We start from the raw sequence: 24320 nt of genomic DNA on the forward strand, positions 1-24320 counted from the left end.
GGAATTCTCCAGTCCAGAATACTGGAGTGGGTAACCTTTCCCTTCTCCAGGGGATCTTCCCCACCCAGGACTGAACTATGAGGGAAGCCCTGTTTCTGAGGTATACACATGTGATTTCTAATGTGCTGTTCTAAACAATGCTGCAATAAATGATTCTGTGCATTTCTATTTTCATTATGTTAAACAAGTACCATTGGGAAAATTATAAGTGGGATTACTGAATCAAAGGGTAAATTCATATGTACTTTTAATGTATATGCCTAATACCTCTTTGTGGGGACTAAATCGTTTTGTACTTGCCACTGCAACTAATAAGTGACTGTTTCCTCATAGGTTCCTTAACAGAGTGCTCTCAGGCTTTTGAATTTTTGCTAATCTCACAAGAGAAATAGTAACTCAGTATCGTTTTAACTTGCAGTTCTAATACAAATTTAAGGGCCATTTAAATGTCTTATAACACTCTGCTCATGCCTTTTGTCTATTTTTCTATTAAATCAACTTTGGTTGATCTACAATGTTGTGTTGGTTTCAGGTGTATAGCAAAATAAATCAGTTACACATATTTATACATCCACTCTTTTTTTTTAAAGATTCTTTTCCCATATAGGCCATTACAGAGTACTGAGTAGAGTTCCCTATGCTATACAACAGGTTCTTATTAAGTTATCTATTATATCTATATATATAGCAGTGTGTATGACAAAGTGAAAGTGACAGTCAGTCCTGTCCAACTCTTTGCAACCCCATGACCTGCAGCCTGCCAGACTCCTCTCTCCATGGAATTCTCTAGGCAAGAATACTAGAGTGGGTAGTCATTTCCTTTTCCGGGGGATCTTCTTGACCCAGGGATTGGACCTGGGTCTCTGTGCTGCAGGCAGATTCTCTACCATCTGAGCCACCAGGGGAAGTCCAGCAGTGTATATGTCAGTCCTAATCTCCCAATTTATCCCTCCCTGTCCCTTATCCCCTGGTAACCGTAAGTTTGTTTCTACATCTGTGACTCTACTTCTGTTTTGTAAATAAATTCATTTGTACCCTTTAAATTTAGATTTCACATATAAACAATATTATATATTTGTCTTTCTGTGTCTTCACTCAGTATGACAATCTGCAGGTCCTGCTAATGGCATTATTCCATTCTTTTTTATTGCTGAATAGTATTTCATTGTGTATATGTACTACATCTTTATCGGATTCTCTGGTGGATCAGGTGATAAAGAGTCTGCCTGTAATGCAGGAGACCCAGGTTCAATTCCTGGTTGGGAAGATCCTCTGGAGAAGGGAATGGCAACCCACTCCAGTATTCTTGCCTGGAGAATTCCATGGGCAGAGGAATCTGGCAGGCTACAGACCATGGGGTCGCCAACAGTTGGACATGACTGAGTGACTAACACTTTCACTTCAACTAAATCTTTATCCATCCCTTTGCTGATGTACACTTAGGTTGCTTCCATATCCTGGCTATTGTAAACAGTGCTGCAATGAACATGAGTGTGGTGCATGGATCTTTTTGAATTATAGTTTTCTCCAGGTATATGCCCAGGAGAAATTCCTGGGTGGAATTCTTGTGTCATATGCTAGTTCTATTTTTAGTTTTTTAAGGAACCTCCAAACTGTTCTCCATAGTGGCTGTGCCAATTTACATCCCCAACAGCAGTTGTATGAGGGTTCCCTTGGGACCTTAAATTTTTATGGTCTGAAAAATTTCATGAAACATAGAGATTAGCTGATCTTAGAAAATTTGGTAAAATATAACTTTTAAATTTTCTGGGTTAGTGCTTTTGTTGAAGGTTCTTGATGTTTATTCCTATTTCTTTAAAAAAAAAAAAGAAAAAAAAAAAGGCCTGTTTAAGTCTTCTAATTTTTCAGAGACAATGTTGGTAAACTGGATTTCCTATTCATTATCCATCTCACCTAAGTTATACAGAACAGAATCTACAACTTTTAAAACTTTCTGCTTAAATGATTATTTCTCCCTTGTCATGTCTTCTGTATCTCTCCTTTCCCTCTCTGTACTAACCTCTCTCCTGTTACTACCCTGCCAAAATTTACCAAATTTTCTAAGATCAGCTAAACTCTATGTTCCATAACTAGTACTTTTCTATTCTGTGGCCTTTTCTAAAGAACAAATTTTTTTTCTATTTATTTTTTAGTCAATGTTTTTCTGTCCCCTACCTTAATAATTTTTGCTTTCATCTCTATAATGTCCTCCCTTGATCATTATTCTGATTTACTTTGTGATTTTTCTTTTGGGGTGGGGGGATGCACCACGCAGCTTGCGGGATCTTAGTTCCCTGCAGTGGAAGCATGGAGCCCTAACCACTGGACTGCCAAGGAATTCCCACTTTGTGATTTTTTCCTTGCTTTTCTGATGGGAATTCATTCTTTCATCTTTACTGATAAAAATATTAAAGGCCAAATGTTTTTAAAGTCACTATTTTAATTATATCCCCTAGATTCCTACATGTAGCTTTTTCATCATCAGTGTATTTTAAAGAGATCCTGTACTTTTTTTCTTCCTTCTCACATTAAAGTTTTTGTTTTTTAAAAAATAATTTTATTTATTTATGTTTGGTTGTGCTGGGTCTTTGTTGCTGTGCAGGCTTTTCTCTAGTTGAAGTGAGTGGGCTTCTCACTGTGGTGGCTTCTCTTGTTACAGAGCATGGGCTTTAGGACACTCAGGCTTCAGTTGTTGTGGCATACAAGCTCAGCAGTTGTGGCTCGCAGGCTCCAGAGCACAGGCTCAATAGTTGTGGCACACGGGCCTAGCTACTCCATGGCATGTTGGATCCTCCTAGAATAGGGATCGAATCTGTGTCTCCTGCATTGTCAGGTGGATTCTTTGCCTTGAAAAAATCAAAGTCTTAGTCATTCAGTCCTGACTCTTTGTAATCCAATGGACTGTAGCCCACCAGGTTCCTCTGTCCATGGAATTCTCCAAGCAAGAATACTGGAGTGGGTAGCCATTCCCTTCTCCAGGAGGTCTTGCTGACCCAGAGACTGAACCCAGGTCTCCAGCACTGCAGGCAGATTCTTACTGTTTGAGCTACCAGGGATGCCCCTTCTTTATCCTAAGCTCCTTAAAACAATATTTACATTGTAGGTGAACATGACTGGTTTTTGCTGCTATTATTCATTTCTGTCTTTACTGTATTATGATGAAAAATTAATTTTGTAATGTTTCTACTTTATGAACTCACTCAGAATCTCTTTATGACACAGTATATAAATTTTCTGTGAATGTTCCAGATAAACTTAAGAAGAAACAGTATTATCTGAGAACAGAGTTCAAATTATATTCATAAACTATTGTTTATTATTTACTATTATTTAATATATAGCTATTATTTACTATTATTTTAGGTCTTTTTACATCCTTACTTATTTTAGATCCACTTTACCAATTAAAAGTGACATGTTAATACTCTTTGAGTGTTTGTCCTTTACCCTGAATACTCTCAAGTTTCTGCTTTATGAAGGTGGTTGCTGTATTATTTGGTACATAGACATTAATAAATGCTATGTCAACATTATGAGTTAAGGCCTTTAACCAAGCCTTTTGTCCTCAAGACAATCAATGTAATTTGGTATGCAAGAGAAATATTTGAGTACCTCATCTTTAATTGTACAGAATTATTTTTTAAAAGTCTAACCCAAGGGTTAAATTTTCATAAATTAAAACAATTTTATTCCTTCATCAAGGGCATTCTTAATAGCCACCCCCCCTCCTTTTTTAAACACAATGTGTGTGATGTTGAAGAACACAAGGACTACTAGGTATAGTTTATTGTCCCTGGCTTGATTTATGCTAGGGTACCAGTAATTTTCCCCAACATTGCTTTTGTACCATTAGTGTAAATGTCAACACAGCAAAAGTGGCAAATAACATCTTAGAATTTTTTTAAGTTTTGACCTTGCAGATTCCATGAATGAGTCTTAGAGACCCAAGAGTCCCATGTATCACACTTGGAGAACCACCAAACCTAATATATTTTTATCCCATAAAAACAGTATTTTTAGTTTAGTCACTAAGTCATGTCTGACACTCTGCAACCCTAAGGACTGTAGCCTGCCAAGCTCCTCTGTCCATGGGATTTCCCAGGCAGTAATACTGGAGTGGGTTGCCATTTGCTGGAAGGCAATATAGAAGAATCGCTGGAAGTACATCACTTACTAGTAAGATATACCTGGAATCAAATTCCAGCTCTGCTGAATACAGGCTATATAGCATTGTGTAAGTTACTTTGTAAACCGTAATTTCTTTCTCTGTAAAATGATTCTACACATACTCTCTAAAGGAGCTGCTTCCAGGATTAAATGAACTAAAACATAGACAGCACTCACCCAATGCCTATTACATAATCCTGAAAGAGTAACAGCCTAATTATGTAATTTTTATATAATGTAGCTATTTGCTACAATCCCTATCAGGAGAAAAATATCAAAGACAATAATCTGAGAAATTTTATTTGAGCAAAATCTCTAAAACTGAGCAATATCCTTGAAACACAAATTCCTAGAATTTTAGAATGTGTAATTTCAGATACCAGCATATTGTTACATTTTAATTTTAGTAGTCATTTTTTTTACAAAACAGACCTTTTAACTTTGTCTATCTTCTCTATTTTATCTTTGCATTTTGTTTTACAAGTTTCATTCAATATTCTTTGTTTGCCTTTCTCCTACTTATTTAGGAGAAGGCAATGTGGGGAAGGCAATGGCACCCCACTCCAGTACTCTTGCCTGGAAAATCCCATGGACGGAGGAGCCTGGTAGGCTGCGGTCCATGGGGTCGCTAAGAGTCGGACACGACTGAGTGACTTCGCTTTCACTTTTCACTTTCATGCATTGGAGAAGGAAATGGCAACCCACTCCAGTGTTCTTGCCTGGAGAATCCCAGGGATGGGGGAGCCTGGTGGGCTTCTGTCTGTGGGATCGCACAGAGTTGGACACGACTGAAGTGACTTAATAGCAACAGCAGCAGCAGGAAAAAAAAAACCTCCTTCAGTTAGATGCTTCGCTCACTTATTAAAATTCCAATCCTTTTCTTAAGTAAAATAAAAATTTAAAGCTATAAATTACCTTCTACTAAATCCTATAAGCCCTATAAGTTTTCAAATGTATTTTTAATACCATTTAGTGCCAAATATGGAGAAGGCTATGGCACCCCACTCCAGTACTCTTGACTGGAAAATCCCATGGACGGAGGACCCTGGTGGGCTGCAGTCCCTGGGGTCACTAAGGGTCGGACATGACTGAGCGACTTCACTTTCACTTTTCACTTTCACGCATTGGAGAAGGAAATGGCAACCCACTCCAGTGTTCTTGCCTGGAGAATCCCAAGGATGGGGGAGCCTGGTGGGCTGCCGTCTATGGGGTAGCATAGAGTCAGACACGACTGAAGCGACTTAGCAGCAGTAGCAGCAGCAGTGCCAAATATATTCTGAAAATCATTAGGATTTCTTCTTTATCCCATAAATTTCTTAGAAATTTTGAAAATTTCCATACACATAAACTTCTTCATTTAAAACATTTTTTGTTATTGATTACTATCTTAACTGAACTGTATCAAAAAATATTGTCTGTATGATACCATTTTTTACTTGCTGATAATGGTACAGAATGCAGACAGTTTTTGAGTATACTTAAAAACATACAACATTTATAAATTTGTAATGGTTGGGTTCAGATTTCTAAGTATGTCCTTTATCTCAAACTTATTAACTATGTTGTTCAAATCTTCTTCCTTCTCATTAACTTTAGGTCTGTTTAACTTAACTAAGATCTTAAACTCTCTATGGTATTCTCCTTGTCCTTTTGATAATTCTGTATCATATTTTCAGGTTATTTGAAGACATAATATCTAAAAAATTCCCTAACCTGGAAAAGGTCCAAGAAGTAGAAGAGAGACCCATATAAGATCAACCCAAAGAGGACCACACCAAGACACACTGTAATTAAAATGGAAAAAATCAGAAATAAATAGAGAATATTAAAAGCAACAAGGGAAAAGCAACAAATTGCATTCAAGGGAACACCCATTCAGCAACCAGCTGACTTTTCAGCACAAATTCTGCTGGCTAGAAGACAATGGCATGATATAACTGTGAGTAATGAAAGGGAAAAACCTAGAGCCAAGAGTACTCTACCCACCAAGGCTTTCATTCAGATTTGATGGAAAGATAAAAAATTTTGCGGACAAGCAAAAGCTGAGATCAGCTTCATCAAACCAGCGTTATAAGAAATGTTTAAGGTACTTCTCTAAGTAAAAAAGAAGAGGCCACAACTGGAAACATGAAAACTATAAAAGAAAATCTCACTGGTAAAGGCAAATATAAAGAAATTAATACATACAAAGGTAGAAGGAAGGTTAAAAGATAAAAGTAGTCAAATCATCTTTATCCCTAATAAGTAATTAAGGTACACAAAACAAAATGATGTAAAATATCATTCAAAAACAGTAACTGTAGGGGGAGGGGAGCAAAAAGGCTGGGGTATTAAAAATGAATTTGAAATTAAGAGATCAGCAACTTAAAATAACTAGGCATACATACACATACCTCATGATAACCACATATCAAAGGATACATAAACAAAAAAGAGAAAATAATCCAAACATAAAGACAGTCATCACATCACAAAGAGAAACAAAGAAGTAACAGTAAAGAACTATAAAAACAACTCCAAACAATTAACAAAATGGCAATAAATACATTTCTATCAACAATTAGTTGATACACACTGAGTCAAAGTGAGAGGATGAAAAAGGTACTTCATGCAAATAGAAACCAAAGGAAAGCTGGAGTAGCAATACTTATATCAGACAAAATAAATTTTAAAACAAAGACTGTAGCAAGAGACAAAGAAGGACATCACACAATAATCAAGGGATCAATCCAAGAATAATAATATAAATATATATGTATCCAACATAGAAGCCATCTATATACATAAAATATTAAGTCACACACAAAGGGAGAAATTGACAGTAACAAATATGTACAAGAACTATATAAAGAAAACCACAAAACTGATGAAAGAAATCAAACAACTGAATAAATGGAGAGAGATCCCATGTCCACAGACAGAAACTCAATATTGTTAAGCTGTCAGTTCTTTCCAAGTTTATAGATTCAATGTAATCCTAATCAAAATCCCACAATATCTCATGGGTATCGATAAACTGATTCTTAAGTTTATATAGAAAGTAAAGGACACCGATTAGCCAATTCAGTAGTAAAAAAAAAAAAAAAAAAAAATTGGAGAACTGATACTACCAACCTCAAGAATTACTATAAAGCTACAATAACAAGACAGTTTGATAATGAACACAAATAGACAGATCAGTCGAACAGAATAGATCGCCCAGAAATAGGCCCATACAAACAAAAGTCAACTCATCTTTGATAATGAAACAAAAGTAATCAAATGCAGAAAGAACTGTCTTCAAAAAATGACAGCAGAACAACTGAACAACTACATGCAAAGAAAGAATCTAGAAACAGACCTTTCATTTTTCACAAAAATGAACTCGAAATAGGTCATTTAATTTCACATTTCTCTTACTTTAAAAAACTATTCAGTAGATGGCACCAGACACCCTCTAGAATAAGGAATTACAGAGGTACTACTCATAATGCTTAGTTCTGATGTTAATACATGCTTTGAGATTCCATTTATTTATTAATGAATATTATGACTTATGCTTTTGAAAAACATGTTGCTGCTGCTGCTGCTAAGTCGCTTTAGTCATGTCCGACTCTGTGCGACCCCATAGATGGCAGCCCATCAGGCTCCCCCATCCCTGGGATTCTCCAGGCAAGAACACGGGAGTGGGTTGCCATTGCCTTCTCCAATGCATGAAAGTGAAAAGTCAAAGTGAAGTCGCTCAGTCGTATCCGACTCTTAGTGGCCCCATGGACTGCAGCCCACCAGGGTCCTCGGTCTATGGGATTTTCCAGTCAAGAGTACTGGAGTGGAGTGCCATTGCCTTCTCCAGAAAAACATGTTACAGACAACTAAATTTAGACGAAAATCATATTATTCCATAAGTAGGTAAGTAATCATGAAAATCCAGGGATGCAGATCTGACAAATTAAGGAACAATAGTAGTCCTACACTACAGGCAGATTTTTAAAAGTGCTATATTAAGCCATTTAAAAACCAAATTCAAATTCACATTTTGACAACTACATAGCACGTCCATTTGACACTTCTTGACTACTAAGAGCAAGTGTCTCATTGGGAAACTGTTTTTCTCTGTAGACAAAGCTGTCACTAAACATCCATCAAGGCACTTAAAAATTCATTTTCTCCTCAACCTGGGACAGAAAAAAACTATTCTATTATGTCTTTCTAAAATGCAGAGGATGAAAACATGTTAACTACCTACCAAGGAACTACTGCTGTCCACCCCTCTGGGATTCAACCTGACATACTCAAATTGCAGTTTTACAGAGAACAAATGATGTAGCCCTAACTTCTAAAAAATAATCTCTTCCCTTATCTTCTTAATTTATATCACATTAAAGTGATCCTATACAGGTGCTAGGGAATTATGTATTTTACCTATTGCTGCTTAGTGGCTCAGTCATGTCCGACTCTTTGTGACCTCATGGACTGTAGCCCACCAGGATCCTTTGTCCTTGGGGATTCTCCAGGCAAGAATACTGGAGTGGATTGCCATGCCCTCCTCCAGGAGATCTTCCTAATCCAGGGATCCAAACCAGGTCTCCCACACTGCAGACGGATTCTTTACCGTCTGAGCCACCAGGGACGCCCTATTAATAGAGACCAAATACCATATACTGCTGCTTTGGTGGAGACAGGAGAGAAGGAGTAGAATAAAGGAGAAAATAAAAGAGGTATCTGAAGAGTAAAATGTGTTATTTTTCCAAATTAAGAACTCAATGCTTGGAAAACAAATTATCAACTAGGCAGCATGTGGCTGAAATAGTAATAAAAACAAATATATTAACTTTTAATTATCATTAAAGAGTTCTGCACAATAGAGAATTGTTATTTAACATTTATTTCCAATTAAAAAAATCTACTCAGCGTCCTGAACAAATTAATTAAAATTTTAGAACGTAACTGTAGTTGCAGAACAACAGAAATGGAATGAAATTAAGTCTAGATATACACACACACACACCCCCCCCCACACACATACACATACACAGAGTAAATGAAAACCAATCTTGGAAGTGAATCCCCTGAAAGTCCATTATATACTACTAGGTAATATAAAAGCATGGCCACTGATTGATCTCTGATTTGTCCATAAAATATATGTGTTAATCTTCTGGGCATTGAACAATATATAGCATAGTGATTTCCAATCTTTCATATTGTAATTACCTATTTATTTAAAAGATATGCAAATAAGAGGTAAGGTGCTCTGCCAAATTTTATGAAGAAAAAGTAGTATCAATTTGAAACTATTACAAAGGAATTTTTTCTTTAGTTTATAGTCTGATTTCAAGTAAATATATGACTTTTCTGATTTTTTAAAATGTCAAAAACAGCTTTTGTATATTTTGCCAACTTTCAGGACTATTAGACTTCAGGATCTGTTAACACAAGATGAGACAAAATCTAATCCAACTGCATAATTTTACAGAGAAGAGAGCAAATTTTTTACATTATTTTTAATCATTTCATAATCCATTATATAAATTTTGTAATAGTTCATAATTTATATATAGGGTTAAGAATTTATAAAATGACACATTCTGTATGCCTTTTAATCCCTCTGAACAATTTAAGAGTATTCATCCTCCTTTTACGCTGGGTATCCAATTCCTTGCACCTATTCTTTAGTACCAAACAGAGTGTTCTGGGATAACATTCTAACCATTTTAAAGTTTCCAGAGAAATTTTGCCAACACTCTATTACAACTTTTCATCACAGGCTGTTAACGTTGCCACTGTTAGACATATTTCAACAAAACAAGTTCTGGCATCCATACTATAAAAACAACTGGAAAAAAACATTTTAGAAGAGGGGTCTGTTAATAAATGTTCTGCAATCACTGAACTATTAACATATTATTAGGAAAGATAATTCCTTAATATAAAGAGTAGTATTAACATATGTAACTTTCTAAAACATTTGTAAGAAAAGAATGTAAGAAGAACATGGGATAACTGAACTGCTCAATTTTTTAAAAAAACACCTGATTTTCATTAATAATTTAATCCTTACTTTACTGAAAATCTATCACAAGAGGCAATAAATGGAATTACATTACAGACTTAAATTTCTCCTTTTCTTCATCACTCTCCAGTTATCACACTTACCAAGTATGACACCTAGAATATTAGTAGAAAAACAGCAGCATATACACTCACCTCCCCAACTGTACCCAAGAGGTACAGTTAGAAACTATATAAGAAGAAAATCCCTAAGTCATTATAATAATTATTAATTGATAAAACTAGTCATATTTTTTTAAAATAAAAAGAGGAACTTAAGAGTGAAAAAGTAGAACAAAGTCAAAGTCCAGTTCAGTTCAGTCAGTCAGTTGTGTCCAACTTTTGTGACCCCATGGACTGCAGCACGCCAGGCTTCCCTGTCCAGCACCAATTCCTGGAGCCTGCTCAAACTCATGTCCAACGAGTCAGTGATGCCATCCAACCATCTCCTCCTCTGTGGTCCCCTTCTCCTTCTGCCTTCAATTTTTCCCAGCATCTGGGTCTTTTCTAATGAGTCAGTTCTTCACATCAGGTGGCAAAGTACTGGAGTTTCAGCATCAGTCTTTCCAATGACTGTTTGGGACTGATTGCCTTTAGGATTGACTGGTTGGATCTCCTTGCAGTTCAAGGGACTCTCAAGAGTCTTCTCCAACACCACAGTTCAAAAGCATCAATTCTTCTGCACTCAACTTTCTTTATAGTCCAACTTTCACATCCATACATGACCACTGGAAAAACCATAGCCTTGACTAGGCGGACCTTTGTTTGCAAAGTAATGTGTCTGCTTTTTAATATGCTGTCTAGGTTGGTCATAGCTTTTGTTCCAAGGAGCAAGTATCTTAATTTCATGGCTGCAGTCACCATCTGCAGTAATTTTGAAGTCCCCCAAAATAAAGTCTGTGACTGTTTCCATTGTTTCCCCATCTATTTGCCGTGAAGTGATGGGACCCGATGCCATAATCTTCGTTTTCTGAATGAGTTTTAAGCCAGTTTTTTACTCTTTCATCAAGATGCTCTTTAGTTCCTCTTCGCTTTCTGCAATAAGGGTGGTGTCATCTGCATATCTGAGGTAATTGATATTTCTCCCAGTAATCTTGATTCCAGCTTATGCTTCCATCCAGCCCGGCATTTCTCATGATGTACTCTGCATATAAGTTAAATAAGCAGGTTGACAATATACAGCCTTGACTTACCCCTTGCTCAATTTGGAACCAGTTTGTTGTTCCATGCCTGGTTCTAACTGTTGCTTCTTGACCTGCATACAGATTTCTCAAGAGGTCTAGTATTCCTATCTCTTGAGGAATTTCCCACAGTTTGTTGTGATCTACACAGTAAAGGCTTTGGCATAATTAATAAAGCACAAGTAGATGTTTCTCTGGAACTCTCTTGCTTTTTCGATAATCCAACAGATATTGGCAATTTGTTCTCTAGTTCCTCTGCCTTTTCTAAAACCAGCTTGAACATCTGGAAGTTCACAGTTCACGTACTGTTGGAAGCCTGGCTTGGAGAATTCTGAGCAGTACTTTGCTAGCGTGTGTAATAAGTGCAATTTTGCGGTAGTATGAACATTCTTCAGCATTGACATTCTTTGAGAGTGGAATGAAACTGACCTTTTCCAGTCCTGTGGCCACTGCTGAGTTTTCCAAATTTGCTGGCATATTGAGTGCAGCACTTTCACAGCATCATCTTTTAGGATCTGAAATACCTCCACTAGAATTCCATCACCTCCACTAGCTTTGTTCGTAGTGATGCTTCCTAAGGCCCACTTGACTTCACATTCCAGGATGTCTGGCTCTAGGTGAGTGATCACACCATTGTGATTATCTGGGTCATGAAGACTTTTTTTGTAGTTGTTCTGTTTATTCTTGCCAACTCTTCTGAATCCGGTCCAGTTTAATATCCAACATAGAAGCAGACAGGAGAGTCATTTGACCTGGGCCTCACATTTGCAAATTTCCTATGTATTTATGATTTTAGTATCATCTTCAAATGAGTTATATATTCATATGTGACAGAATTAAAAAAAATAAAAGTCCTACAACTTCAAATTTCCATTGCTCTACTAGACTTCCTGGATATCACAAATAAATACCTTTTGTATATCTACTAATGACCTCGTGAATACAATTTTATTTCATTTTGTAAATGCATTCAGAGCTTAATTTGTTATACAAAACATTTAAAGTATACAACAGTTTGTAAAGCGCACTTTAAAAAAGTAAATTGCCAATCTTAAGTTTTCAGAGATCCTCTTTTATTATTCATAGTTTTCTTAGTCTTAATGTAGTTTCACCTATGTGTCTAGTTAATTTAGACATTACATGGAGAATGGGCTTTCCATGTGGTGCTAGTGGTAAAGAACCCGCCTGGCAATGCAGGAGACATAAGAGACACAGGTTCAATCCTTGGGTCAGGAAGATCCCCTGGAGAAGGGAATGGCAACCCACTCCAGTATTTTTGCTGGAGAATCGCATGGATGGATGAACCTGGCAGGCTGCAGTCCATAGGATCACAAAGAATTGGACACGACTGAAGCAACTTAGCATACACACATGGAGGATATCAAAACTATGTCATCTTCCTCACATGGCTGAACAAATTAGGAGGCATAAAGGCACTCCAACAAGGTGACAATCCTATTAAACAAACACAAAACATTACTAATGATCTTATAAAAGACTTGTATATAGAATTTACAAAGAACACATACAAATCAGCAGTAGAAAGCAAACAACCCAACTAAAAAACAGGCAAAAATTGAACAGATCTCTAAAAAAGATCTACCAATTGCCTATAAGAACTTGAAAAAGCACTCAACATTATTAATCATTAGGAAAATGCAATTTAAAGCAAAATGAGATACCATTTCACGCCTACTATATTAACTAGTAACAAAGACAAGTAACAGTAAGTTGCTGACAGAGATGTGGAGTAACTAGAACTCTCATGCATTTCCAATGAGTTTGCAAAAGGACAAATTTGGGAGACTGATTTGTCACTTTCTAATATATTTTAAATAAATATTGATGCTATGACCCAGCAATTTTACTCTTACAGATTTTCCCAAGAGAAATGAAACAGATGTCCAAAAAGTATAAGAATGTTCACAACAGCCTTATTAATAATTCCTAGTGATTTATTAATAACTGCTTTCAGAGGAGGTCATAAGAAAGAACAAAGAATCAAAAATGATTCTTGTATTTTAATTCAGAGTGAGTGGGAAGGTTTAAATGGCACTAATTAATGAAGCACATAAGAAAATGAGCAAACTTACAAAGGAAAATAAGTTTAGATCTACTAAACTTATAATTCCTCCCATAATAAACATGTGGAGATGTCTAGAAAACAGCATGAAACTTGGAGGCTGTGGCTTACATAAACAGAAGTTAAGAGTTGAAGCCAAGAGAGTGGGTGAGTTATTTTGGGGGAGGGGGAGGTCGAGGAAATACATGTATATACATAAATACACATATGTATGCATATATGAATTCTAAGGACGTAGTCCTTAAGGTATAACCTTCTGGGGGCTTTAAGAAGATCAAATAGTAAAGAGGTAGACAGAATTCTTAACTCTTTTTATGCAAGAACGCCTTTGGCAATGTGGTGAAGACTATGGTTTCCTTCTCAGAATCATGTCTTTTAAAACATTTTTTGGATTTTTTTATTATGATCATTTTTTCCCCTCACTTAATCACAGAATCATATTTTAAAAGCACAAATCTGTAGGATTACAAAAGAAACCAACTATACTAAATACAATTTAGAAAATTTTTAAGTTGAGATACAGTAATATATTTACCCCTTCTTAATGCATTAAAATAGGCTTCCCTGGTGGCTCAATGGTAAAGAATCCTCCTGCCAATGCAGGAGACACAAGTTCAATCCCTGGGTCAGGAAGATCCTCTGAAGAAGGAAATGGCAACTCCAATATTCTTGCCTGCAAAATCCCATGGACCGAGGAGCCTGGTAGGCTATAGTCCATGCAGTCTCAAAAGAGTTGAATATGAATGACTTAGTGACTGGACAGCAACAATGCATTAAAATATAAGATCTGGTAGTTAAGTCTAATATTTACCATAATTTCAAAGTAGCAAGAATATAAACAATAATTTATGTGATATGATTTTTATTCCTAGAACAGATATTATTACTACTACTGTTGTTTGTTACCAACATCTATCTTTGAAGGAAATGCTAAATTTCAGCTATGCTGTGCTATGCTTGGTCACTCAACTCTGCGACCCCATGGACTTTATACCACCAGGCTCCATTGTCCATAGGGATTCTCCAGGCAAGAATACTGGAGTGGGTTGTAATACCCTCTGCCAGGGGATCATCCCAACCCAGGGAATGAACCCAGGTCTCCTGCATTGTGGGCAGATTCTTTACCACCTGAGTCACCAGGGAAGCCCTAAACTTTAGCAGGGGTAGTGAAAATAAAGATGTCATTTTCCCCCCCTTTTCAAGTTCATGAATCCATGAAGTCCTATCCATGAACTTCTTGGGGAAATCCCTGGTTAAGAATCCATAAACTAGAAAGTAAAATTAAAGAGACATAAAAGCTTGATAAAAGTTTTCCAGTATCAGGGAAATTACAGCAGCAAAACAGTATATGCTAGTTTTAAACTGCAATGATAAAATACCATATCCTTTGCTTCATTTCTTACCACTGAGAGTGGATCAAGAGAGAAAGACTAAAGAACAGCATGTTAAGCAAAGTAAGGTAGAATAGATTCAGAGGTTTCTGAATATTTTCAGAGAATTAAAAGAAATTATAACTGTACTTAAACTTTAATTTTTAAAAATGTATCCCAACAGGAATCAGTTGATAACCACAGATTGCCAATACAATGTTCATTCTATCTTTCACATTCCATTCCCAACCTGCTTCATCCAGATTCTACTTCTTAAACCATCTACTGATATATTCTGCAATGCAAGCCAGGGTCAGAACACATGAACAATAATGGTACAAGGCTTTTAGTCAGCCTAACTGCTACCCTAGAGAGAGCATTATATTGACATGAAGGGTAAACCATTTTCCTCTTAGATGGATGCAGTCAGGCTACCCTAGATACATTATCTTAATGCTTATATCTCTACACAATAGTCTGTGTTGTGGTGAAAATCTGAAATTATTTAGAACGCTTAGTAATTTCTATGACAGACTTTTTTTCTTCCTCAACAGCTATAGCACTTGCTATTAAGTACTATTAATCTCTGACTCAACAAAGTATTGATAATTGTTCAGATAATATCTTATTCCTATCACAGGCACTTTCAACAGAGTTTAGAAGTTACTGTCTGGAAGCTATTCAGTTCAGTTCAGTGGCTCAGTCGTGTCTGACCTTTTGCAACACCATGAATCACAGCACGCCAGGCCTCCCTGTCCATCACCAACTCCCGGAGTTCACTCAGACTCACATCCATCGAGTCAGTGACGCCATCCAGCCATCTCATCCTCTATCGTCCCCTTCTCCTCCTGCCCCCAATCCCTCCCACCATCAGTCTTTTCCAATGAGTCAACTTTTCGCATGAGGTGGCCAAAGTACTGGAGTTTCAGCTTTACTGTAGAAGAATTATGGCTAGTGCTCCACAAGTGTTTGTAGAACATATCCAGTTGTAGAAAATACCCACTATAACCAATGTGGCATTCAGAAAGATACAAAAATCTTCAAAGAAGCTTTTAGGTCTGCTAAAGTTAAGGCATTCCTGGGAACAAACAGAAACAAAAGTCTTGAAAATCAGATTCCCTACCAAAGAAACTCTAATACTTGAACAACATAGTGAAGTCCAAATAAGGCTGTAAAAATTCTATTCTAAATGAGTTAAGTTTGATATGGGTTACTGTAGGATTTAAATGTATTCTTTTCTGGACATGACAAGATAATAAAGTAGGATACAGTGGAGACAGAATAAAAAGAACAGTTCATATGCTCTTGATTCTCTTCTCCACTTTAACCTCCTATACTCTACTCATGAATGTTGAAATTGAAGGCCAAATAAGCCTCAAGATATTCTTCCAAGAAATATACAATCTTTACATTGTATCCTTCCATACTGGATCACTAACTTCTAGAGAGCAGAAAATATTCTTTCTCTGTGTCTCTTTTATTAACCTTAACTAGTATTATATCCACTGTATTCTACTATATAACATGCCACTGTACTCCCTGAGACTAAGAACTCTATCTTATTCATTTACCTATTCAAGGATCTACAATGGTACCACAACAATGTAACTCAATAAATTTCATAAATAAATGATTTCCACATTTCAAGCTAATATTTTTTGTTATAATTTTTTACAGGGCACAGAAAAACAAGAAAGAGAAAACATTTGTTTATTCTTTTACACATAACACAAAGGTTTCTAAACAGTCACTGAAAGGAAATAATAAAGTGACTTTTTCCCCCCTAGAAGTCTTATGAGTTAGCTGGTTCAAAGACAGGCAAGAATGTAGATTTAGACATTGCTTATGTTGTTTTCATTCTGGTTTACTATGTCACTACTGAACATGCACTGCAAAGGATAAATATAAAATCAAGGATCAGGTAAGTGGACACGGGATGGGCTTCCTGAAGCTTCTCTTTTTTCCACAGATTTGATGGTCTCAACTTCCCACATAAAATGGGAATCCACCAGGCCAGAGGAACATTCAGAATACATAACCATAGCACTTCTGCCTTTTTCAATGTTTTTGGAGGGGTGGGGGTCGGTGGGTGGGTAAGGAAGATAGAAACATGTTATCATGGAATTCATGCTATTATCATAAGAGGAAACTCTCGCTGTACCCCAGTTGTACTTCCAAGTTTCGTTTCTTAAAGACTAAATGAGGCATTAGTAAAAGTCATGGCCTATCATAGCTTAATGTAGACATTTAATCCCTTTGCCTCTCCTTACTCTTCCTGCTCCTCCTATTTTTTGCCTCTTTAAAGCCATAGTCTGACCACAATATCTGTGAATCTCTTAGCGTCATTAAAGCGAAAGTCCAACTCTCCTGTGACTACAATTTTACCTATGAGACTTTTTAGCAATTAAATGTTCTTTGTTACGTTCAGCTCACTACTTTTGGACTTTGGAAGAATCAGTTAATCTCTAAAATATACCGTTAGAGCAGAGTTGTTCACATTTTGTTGGATATTCACTCATCAATCAACTAAACTGAGAATGCACCTTAAAATATGTATATTATTTATAAATTACATCGTCACATTATTACGTGCCAAACATCTCAAAGCACAGAATATACTTAGAGGAGGGTACATCGTTGACAGAATCTTTAAATGCCAACTTATCTATTTTACAGAGTTAATTCAGATAAAATTACACAGTAGAATATGTACATCCATTTAACTGGGCCATACAAACTACAATATATCACAACACTCAGAATGAAAAACCAAAGAATAAGGGTTCCATTATCAATCTCTCCTTGTCTGAAGGACTGAGCTCTCACTCTTCTCCCAAAACACTAGGTCTCCTTTATATGGCAAGGGACTTCTGATACAAAGCTCAAATAAGAGTGTGACTGTTAGTCCATCCATCAAAAATTAGTAAAGGTTATTTATTTTTATTATGCTTTAAAAATATTTTAAACTTTAAAAATAGTTTTAGACTACAAAAAAGCTTCAAAAGCAGTACAAAATGCCCTGTAAATTCTTTTCCCAGCTTTTTCTTAATGTTAACATCCTATATAACCATTTATCAAAACACAGAAGTTAGTATCAGTACAATATTATTAACTGTAGATTTTATTTGGAATTCATCAGTTTTCCCATTAGAGTCCCCTTTCTATTCCAAAATCCAATCCAGGATCCCACAATGCATTTAATTATTCTGTTACCTTCAGTTGAGTTCATTTCAGTCGCTCAGTCCTGTCCAACTCTTTGCGACCCCATGAATCACAGCATGCCAGGCCTCCCTGTCCATCACCAACTCCCAGAGTTCACCCAGACTCACGTCCATCGAGTCAGTGATGCCATCCAGCCATCTCATCCTCTGTTGTCCCCTTCTCCTCCTGCCCCCAATCCCTCCCAGCATCAGAGTCTTTTCCAATGAGTCAACTCTTCACATGAGGTGGCCAAAGTACTGGAGTTTCAGCTTTAGCATCATTCCTTCCAAAGAAATCCCAGGGCTGATCTCCTTCAGAATGGACTGGTTGGATCTCCTTGCAGTCCAAGGGACTCTCAAGAGTCTTCTCCAACACCACACTTCAAAAGCATCAATTCTTCGGCACTCAGCCTTCTTTACAGTTCAACTCTCACATCCATACATGACCACTGGAAAAACCATAGCCTTGACTAGATGGACCTTTGTTGGCAGAGAAATGTCTCTGCTTTTGAATATGCTATCTAGGTTGGTCATAACTTTCCTTCCAAGGAGTAAGCGTCTTTTAATTTCATGGCTGCAGTCACCATCTGCAGTGATTTTGGAGCCCCAAAAAATAAAGTCTGACACTATTTCCACTGTTTCCCCATCTATTTCCCATGAAGTGATGGGACCAGATGCCATGATCTTTGTTTTCTGAATGTTGAGCTTTAAGCCAACTTTTTCACTCTCCACTTTCACTTTCAGCCTTAGTCTCCTCTAATCAGTGAAAGTTTTGCACTTTCTTTGTCTTTCATGATATTACACATTTTGGATGAGTACTGGTCAGTTATTTGGGAGAATGGTCCTCAACATAGCTGATGCTTTCTCACGTTCAGTTCAGTTATGCATCTTTGGCAAGAATACTACAAAAAGGATGTGAATTTCTCAGTGCATCGTATCAGTGCACCACGAAGACTGGATGTTTTTTAAGACTGGTGATGCTACCCTGGAAATCTGCTGGGTTTCTGTATTGCAATGCTTCTCCTTCTCTCTTCATAATTAATACACTGGGGGAGATACTGTTAGAATGATATTCTGTTTCTCATCAAAATTTTGCCCACTGATTTTAGCACTCATTGCTGGATGCAATGATTGTCACCGTGGTGTTCTAAGGATGATTTTAATTTCCTGCATTCCTTACATTTTAAAATTGGAATTCTTTTGTAAGCTAGAGCTGTCCCTTCTTCATTTATATCAATGTGAAACAATGAATACTGATTTTACTCTATGGATTATACCCCTTTTTTTTTTTCTCAAGTTGTTCCAGTTTTGACCATTAGCAGCTCTTTCAGGTTGGCTGGCACCTGTGTCCCACCAACTTACCTTTTATCGTGACTTCCTTACTTTCTGGCTTCTCGGGTGGCTCAGATGGTAAAGAATCTGCCTGCAATGCAGGAGACCCAAGTTCAATCCCTGGGTCGAGATGATCCCCTGGAGAAGGAAAAGGATACTCACTCCAGTATTCTGGCCTGGAGAATCCCTGGACAGAGGAGCCTGATAGGCTACAGTTCATGGTGTCACAAAGAGTCAGACATGACTGAGTGACTGAACACACTTTTGATTTCTGGTACCACACTTCAGTTCATTCAGTCACTCAGTTGTGTCCAACTCTTTGCGACTCCATGGACTGTTACATGCCAGGCCTCCCTGTCCATCACCAATTCCTGGAGTTTACTCAAACTCATGTCCATTGAGTCAGTGATGCCATCCAACCATCTCATCCTTTGTCATCCCCTCCTACTCCTGCCTTCAATCTTTCCCAGTATCAGGGTCTTTTCAAATGAGTCAGCTTTGCATCAGGTGGCCAAAGTACTGGAGTTTCAGCTTCAACATCAGTCCTTCCAATGAACTCCCAGGACTGATCTCCTTTAGGATGGACTGGTTGGATCTCCATGCAGTCCAAGGGACTCTCAAGAGTCTTCTCCAACACCACAGTTCAAACGCATCAATTCTTCAGTGCTCAGCTTTCTTTATAGTTCAACTCTCAAATCCATACGTGACTAATGGATAAACCATAGCCTTGACTAGATAGACCTTTGTTGGCAAAGTAATGTCTCTGCTTTTGAATATGCTGTCTAGGTTGGTCATAACTTTTCTTCCAAGTAGTAACCATCTTTTAATTTCATGGCTGCAGTCACCATAAACAGTGATTTTGGAGCCCCCCAAAATAAAGTCTGCCACTGTTTCCACTGTTTCCCCATCTATCTGCCATGAAGTGATGGGACTGGATGCCATGATCTTAGTTTTCTGAATGTTGAGCTTTAAGCCAACTTCTTTACTCTCCTCTTTCACTTTCATCAAGAGGCTCTTTAGTTCTTGAGTGATCTGCATATCTGACGTTAACTGATATTTCTCCTGGCAATCTTGATTCCAGCTTGTGCTTCATCCAGTCCAGCATTTCTCATGATGTACTCTGCATATAAGTTAAATAAGCAGGGTGACAATATACAGTCTTGACATACTCCTTTTCCTGTTTGGAACCAGTCTGTTGTTCCATGTCCAGTTCTAACTGTTGCTTCGTGACCTGCATAGAGATTTCTCAAGAGGCAGGTCAGGTGGTCTGGTATTCCCATCTCTTTCAGAGTTTTCCACAGTTTATTGTGATCCACACAGTCAAAGATTTGGCATAGTCAAGAAAGCAGAAATAGATGTTTTTCTGGAACTCTCTTGCTTTTTCTATGATCCAGCGGATGCTGGCAATCTGACCTCTGGTTCCTCTGCCTTTTCTAAAACCAGCTTGAACATCTAGAAGTTCACAGTTCACGTATTGCTGAAGCCTGGCTTGGAGAATTTTGAGCATTACTTTGCTAGTGTGTAAAATGAGTGCGATTGTGCAGTAGTTTGAGCATTCTTTGGCATGCCTTTTTTGGGATTGGAATGAAAACTGACCTTTTCCAGTCCTGTGGCCACTGCTGAGTTTTCCAAATTTGCTGGCATATTGAGTGCAGCACTTTCATAGCATCATCTTTTAGGATCTGAAATAGCTCAACCAGAATTCCATCACCTCCACTCGACTTTACATTCCAGGATGTCTGGAATTCTGGTACCACAAGATGCTCCAAATTCATTTTATATTTTCCCAACCCCAGCCATGGAAGCAACCACTTCTCCAAGGAGCCTTGGTTCTCTTGACTGAAAAAGTCTTATTTTATTAAGGACTTATATCAATGTAAATAGAATTCCTGCACTTCAGGAGATCATCTTACTTAATCCCCGACTACATGCACAGATGATTTTGGACAGCACCATTTTATAGCACTGCTCCAATATGGTTTTTTTGTTGTTGTTCTAACAAAATATTCAACAACAATAAAGGAATGCTCTCTACTAATAGTCTAAAACATTTCCAGGTTTAACAAGGATTGAGTCAAAGAAATGGATGCAACCGCAAAAATCACAGACTTGTTATAGTTTTATTTCTATAACCTTCCAGACACATATAAGGCCTGGAACCCTGGAACTTCAGTCACTCCAATAAACGACAATGCCAGAGGTACATAAACATACTCTAATCTAGGTAGGCACTGACCATTACTCCACCAAAGAGTGTTTCTTTTACAAATAAACCTCAGCAACAACAACCACTACTGCCAGAATAATAAGTATGCTTTTTAAAAAAACAAACATAAAGTAAAAAAATAACCAGCATTTAATATAGGCTCACAGATGGTTTTGTAGAATTTGAGTATTTTAAATTGAAAAGTGAAATATGTACAAAGTAAATCAGGAGCCACTAGGCCATAACATGCCCAAATAATACCAGAAGTTCAAATAATACTAGACTATTAGAGCATATGATCAGACTCACAAGCATATATGGCTAGTATCATTGTTCCAATTGTTCATCAGAAACACTGGTAGCCTAACTTAGTATGTATGTTTAAGACAGGAGCAACCCTATGAGGGTCCACTTTAACATGCTGCTGGCTTAAATATAAATTTTCTTAAATACACATAAAAGTATTTTAACATTTCTAGCTACTATAATGTATACTCTTGATTGTGTAAGCTAAGTCGTTTTAGTCGTGTCTGACTCTTTGCCACCCTAAGGACTGTAGCCCACCAGGCTCCTCTGTCCATGGGATTCTCCAGGCAAGAACACTCGAGTGAGTTGCCATGCCCATATGAATCTAAAGAAGTAAAAAGTAAGCTAAAATAATAAGTAGTTCCCAAATAATTTATATTTTTCTCTAGAAAATGTGACCTATCATTACACAAAATACAAGATTTTCACTGTTATTAGTTAATATTTTAAAATCAGCTTTGGTCCTCTAGCCAATCAGAACATGGATGGAATAAGAAAAATGGCTAACAAGAATAACCAACTTTTCAAACTATCCAGACTGAAATTTTACTTCAAAGTGTCTCAAATGATTATTAAGACTGGTTGGTATATATGCCTGTAAAATAATTTCTCTCAAACATTCTTTTAACTTTGTTTCACTTCCTTAATGCTACATAAGCTAACAAAATATATCAACACATTTTAGCAAAAACTTTCCATTTTATCAAATAAGAAATTGAAGCACAAAAGTGACTTTTTTTGTATAAAATAAACATTATAATTTGCATTTTATTTACCTAACCATTTTACTCCCCTAAAGTATCCAAAGAATACTACATTTACTGCTGACAGTTCTTAAGTATTGCTGCTAAGTCACTTCAGTTGTGTCTGACTGTGTGACCCCATAGACGGCAGCCCACCAGGCTCCCCTGTCCCTAGGATTCTCCAGGCAAGAACGCTGGAGTGGGTTGCCATTTCCTTCTCCAATGCATGAAAGTGAAAAGTGAAAATGAAGTCGCTCAGTCGTGTCCGACCCTCAGCGACCCCATGGACTGCAGCCTACCAGGCTCCTCCATCCATGGGATTCTCCAGGCAGGAGTACTGGAGTGGGGTGCCATTGCGTTTAAGTATTATCACTCACTTTTGAGACTGTTATGATTGATACCTGGAGAAGGAAATGGCAACCCCCTCGGGTGTTCTTGCCTGGAGAATCCCAGGGACAGGGGAGCCTGGTGGGCTGCCATCTCTGGGGTCGCACAGAGTCAGACACGACTGAAGCGACTTAGCAGCAGCAGCATGATTGATACCTTATACTTTGATGTTAAGTTATTAATTCATGGACTCCTAAGGGCAATTTTCTTCATGATTACAAAACTTGAGAACTAAATCCTTTGTGATCTTCCTTTTTTGATTTAGTGTAATTCCAAGTAATTGATGATACTGATAATAAATAATACTGAATAGCAGCATTAGTTTTAGATTATTGAGTCCTTACATTAATTTTTTCCTCCCACTCTTCCCCAAATTTGTTGCGGTATAACTGGTATACAAGAAAAACTACACATAATTAATGTCTAAAATTTGGTGAGTTTGGATGCCTTATCTCTTCAAGTCATCACAATAATCTTCTTAAGAATGCCAAAATTATTCCCATTATATAGAAATGGAGGCTTCCCTGGTGGCTCAGCTGGTAAACAATCTGCCTGCAAGGTGGGAGACCTGGGTTCAATCCTGGGTTGGGAAAATACTCTGGAGAAGGGAATAGCGACCCACTCCAGTATTCTGGCCTGGAGAATTGAATGGACTCTAGAGTCCATGGGGTTGCAAAGAGTCTGATGCAATTGAGAAATTTTCACTAGAGAAATGGAAACTAGTCTTAAAGAGGTTAAAAAGTTTGCCTAAGGTCACACAAGGCTGAAAAAGTAGTAGAACCAACTCTAGAATCCAGGTCTAACCCCAAATTTGACCTCAACTACTGTGCCATAGTATGATTAGAGAAAGTCATTTAGATGCCAGTCCCTCCTTTTCTTATACACTCAAACAAACAAAAATAGTGCAATCTGCCATAGGGTACTCTTCCCTGGATGGCTATTATAAACATGGCACTAAGCTGGATGTTTCATTTACATGATATTAATTTGCACAATCCTAAAGGAAATCAACCCTGAACATTCATTGGAAGGACTAATGCTGAAGCTGAAGCTCCAATTCTTTGGCCACCTGACATGAAGAGCCAACTCGATGGAAAAGACCCTGATGCTGGCAAAGACTGAGGGCAAGAAGGGGGTGACAGAGAATGAGATGGTTGGATGGCATCACCGACTCAACTGACATGAGTTTGAGCAAACTCTGGGAGATAGTGAAGGACAGGGAAGCCTGGTATGCTGCACTCCATGAAGCCACAAAGAATTGGACATGACTTAGCGAATGAACAACAACAAATCTGCACAATGATGTAGTATCACC

At 37.4% G+C, this 24320-nt stretch overlaps 1 protein-coding gene across 12 annotated transcripts in view; it reads right to left on the reverse strand.

Moving 5' to 3' along the window:
• Positions 1 to 24320, reverse strand: part of LCORL (ligand dependent nuclear receptor corepressor like) — a 179136-nt gene that overhangs the window by 70942 nt on the left and 83874 nt on the right. For 7 of the 12 annotated variants that reach the window (XM_070791198.1, XM_070791206.1, XM_070791203.1 and 4 more), the window contains one exon: positions 19394 to 19501. The exons of the other annotated variants lie outside the window; for them this stretch is intronic. In XM_070791198.1, the coding sequence (XP_070647299.1) occupies positions 19394 to 19501 (108 nt within the window). The remainder of the gene's footprint in view (positions 1 to 19393; positions 19502 to 24320) is intronic. 12 annotated transcript variants of the gene reach the window in all.

This window comes from Bos indicus, chromosome 6 (assembly GCF_029378745.1).
Source record: "Bos indicus isolate NIAB-ARS_2022 breed Sahiwal x Tharparkar chromosome 6, NIAB-ARS_B.indTharparkar_mat_pri_1.0, whole genome shotgun sequence".
NCBI classification, from domain to species: domain Eukaryota; kingdom Metazoa; phylum Chordata; class Mammalia; order Artiodactyla; family Bovidae; genus Bos; species Bos indicus.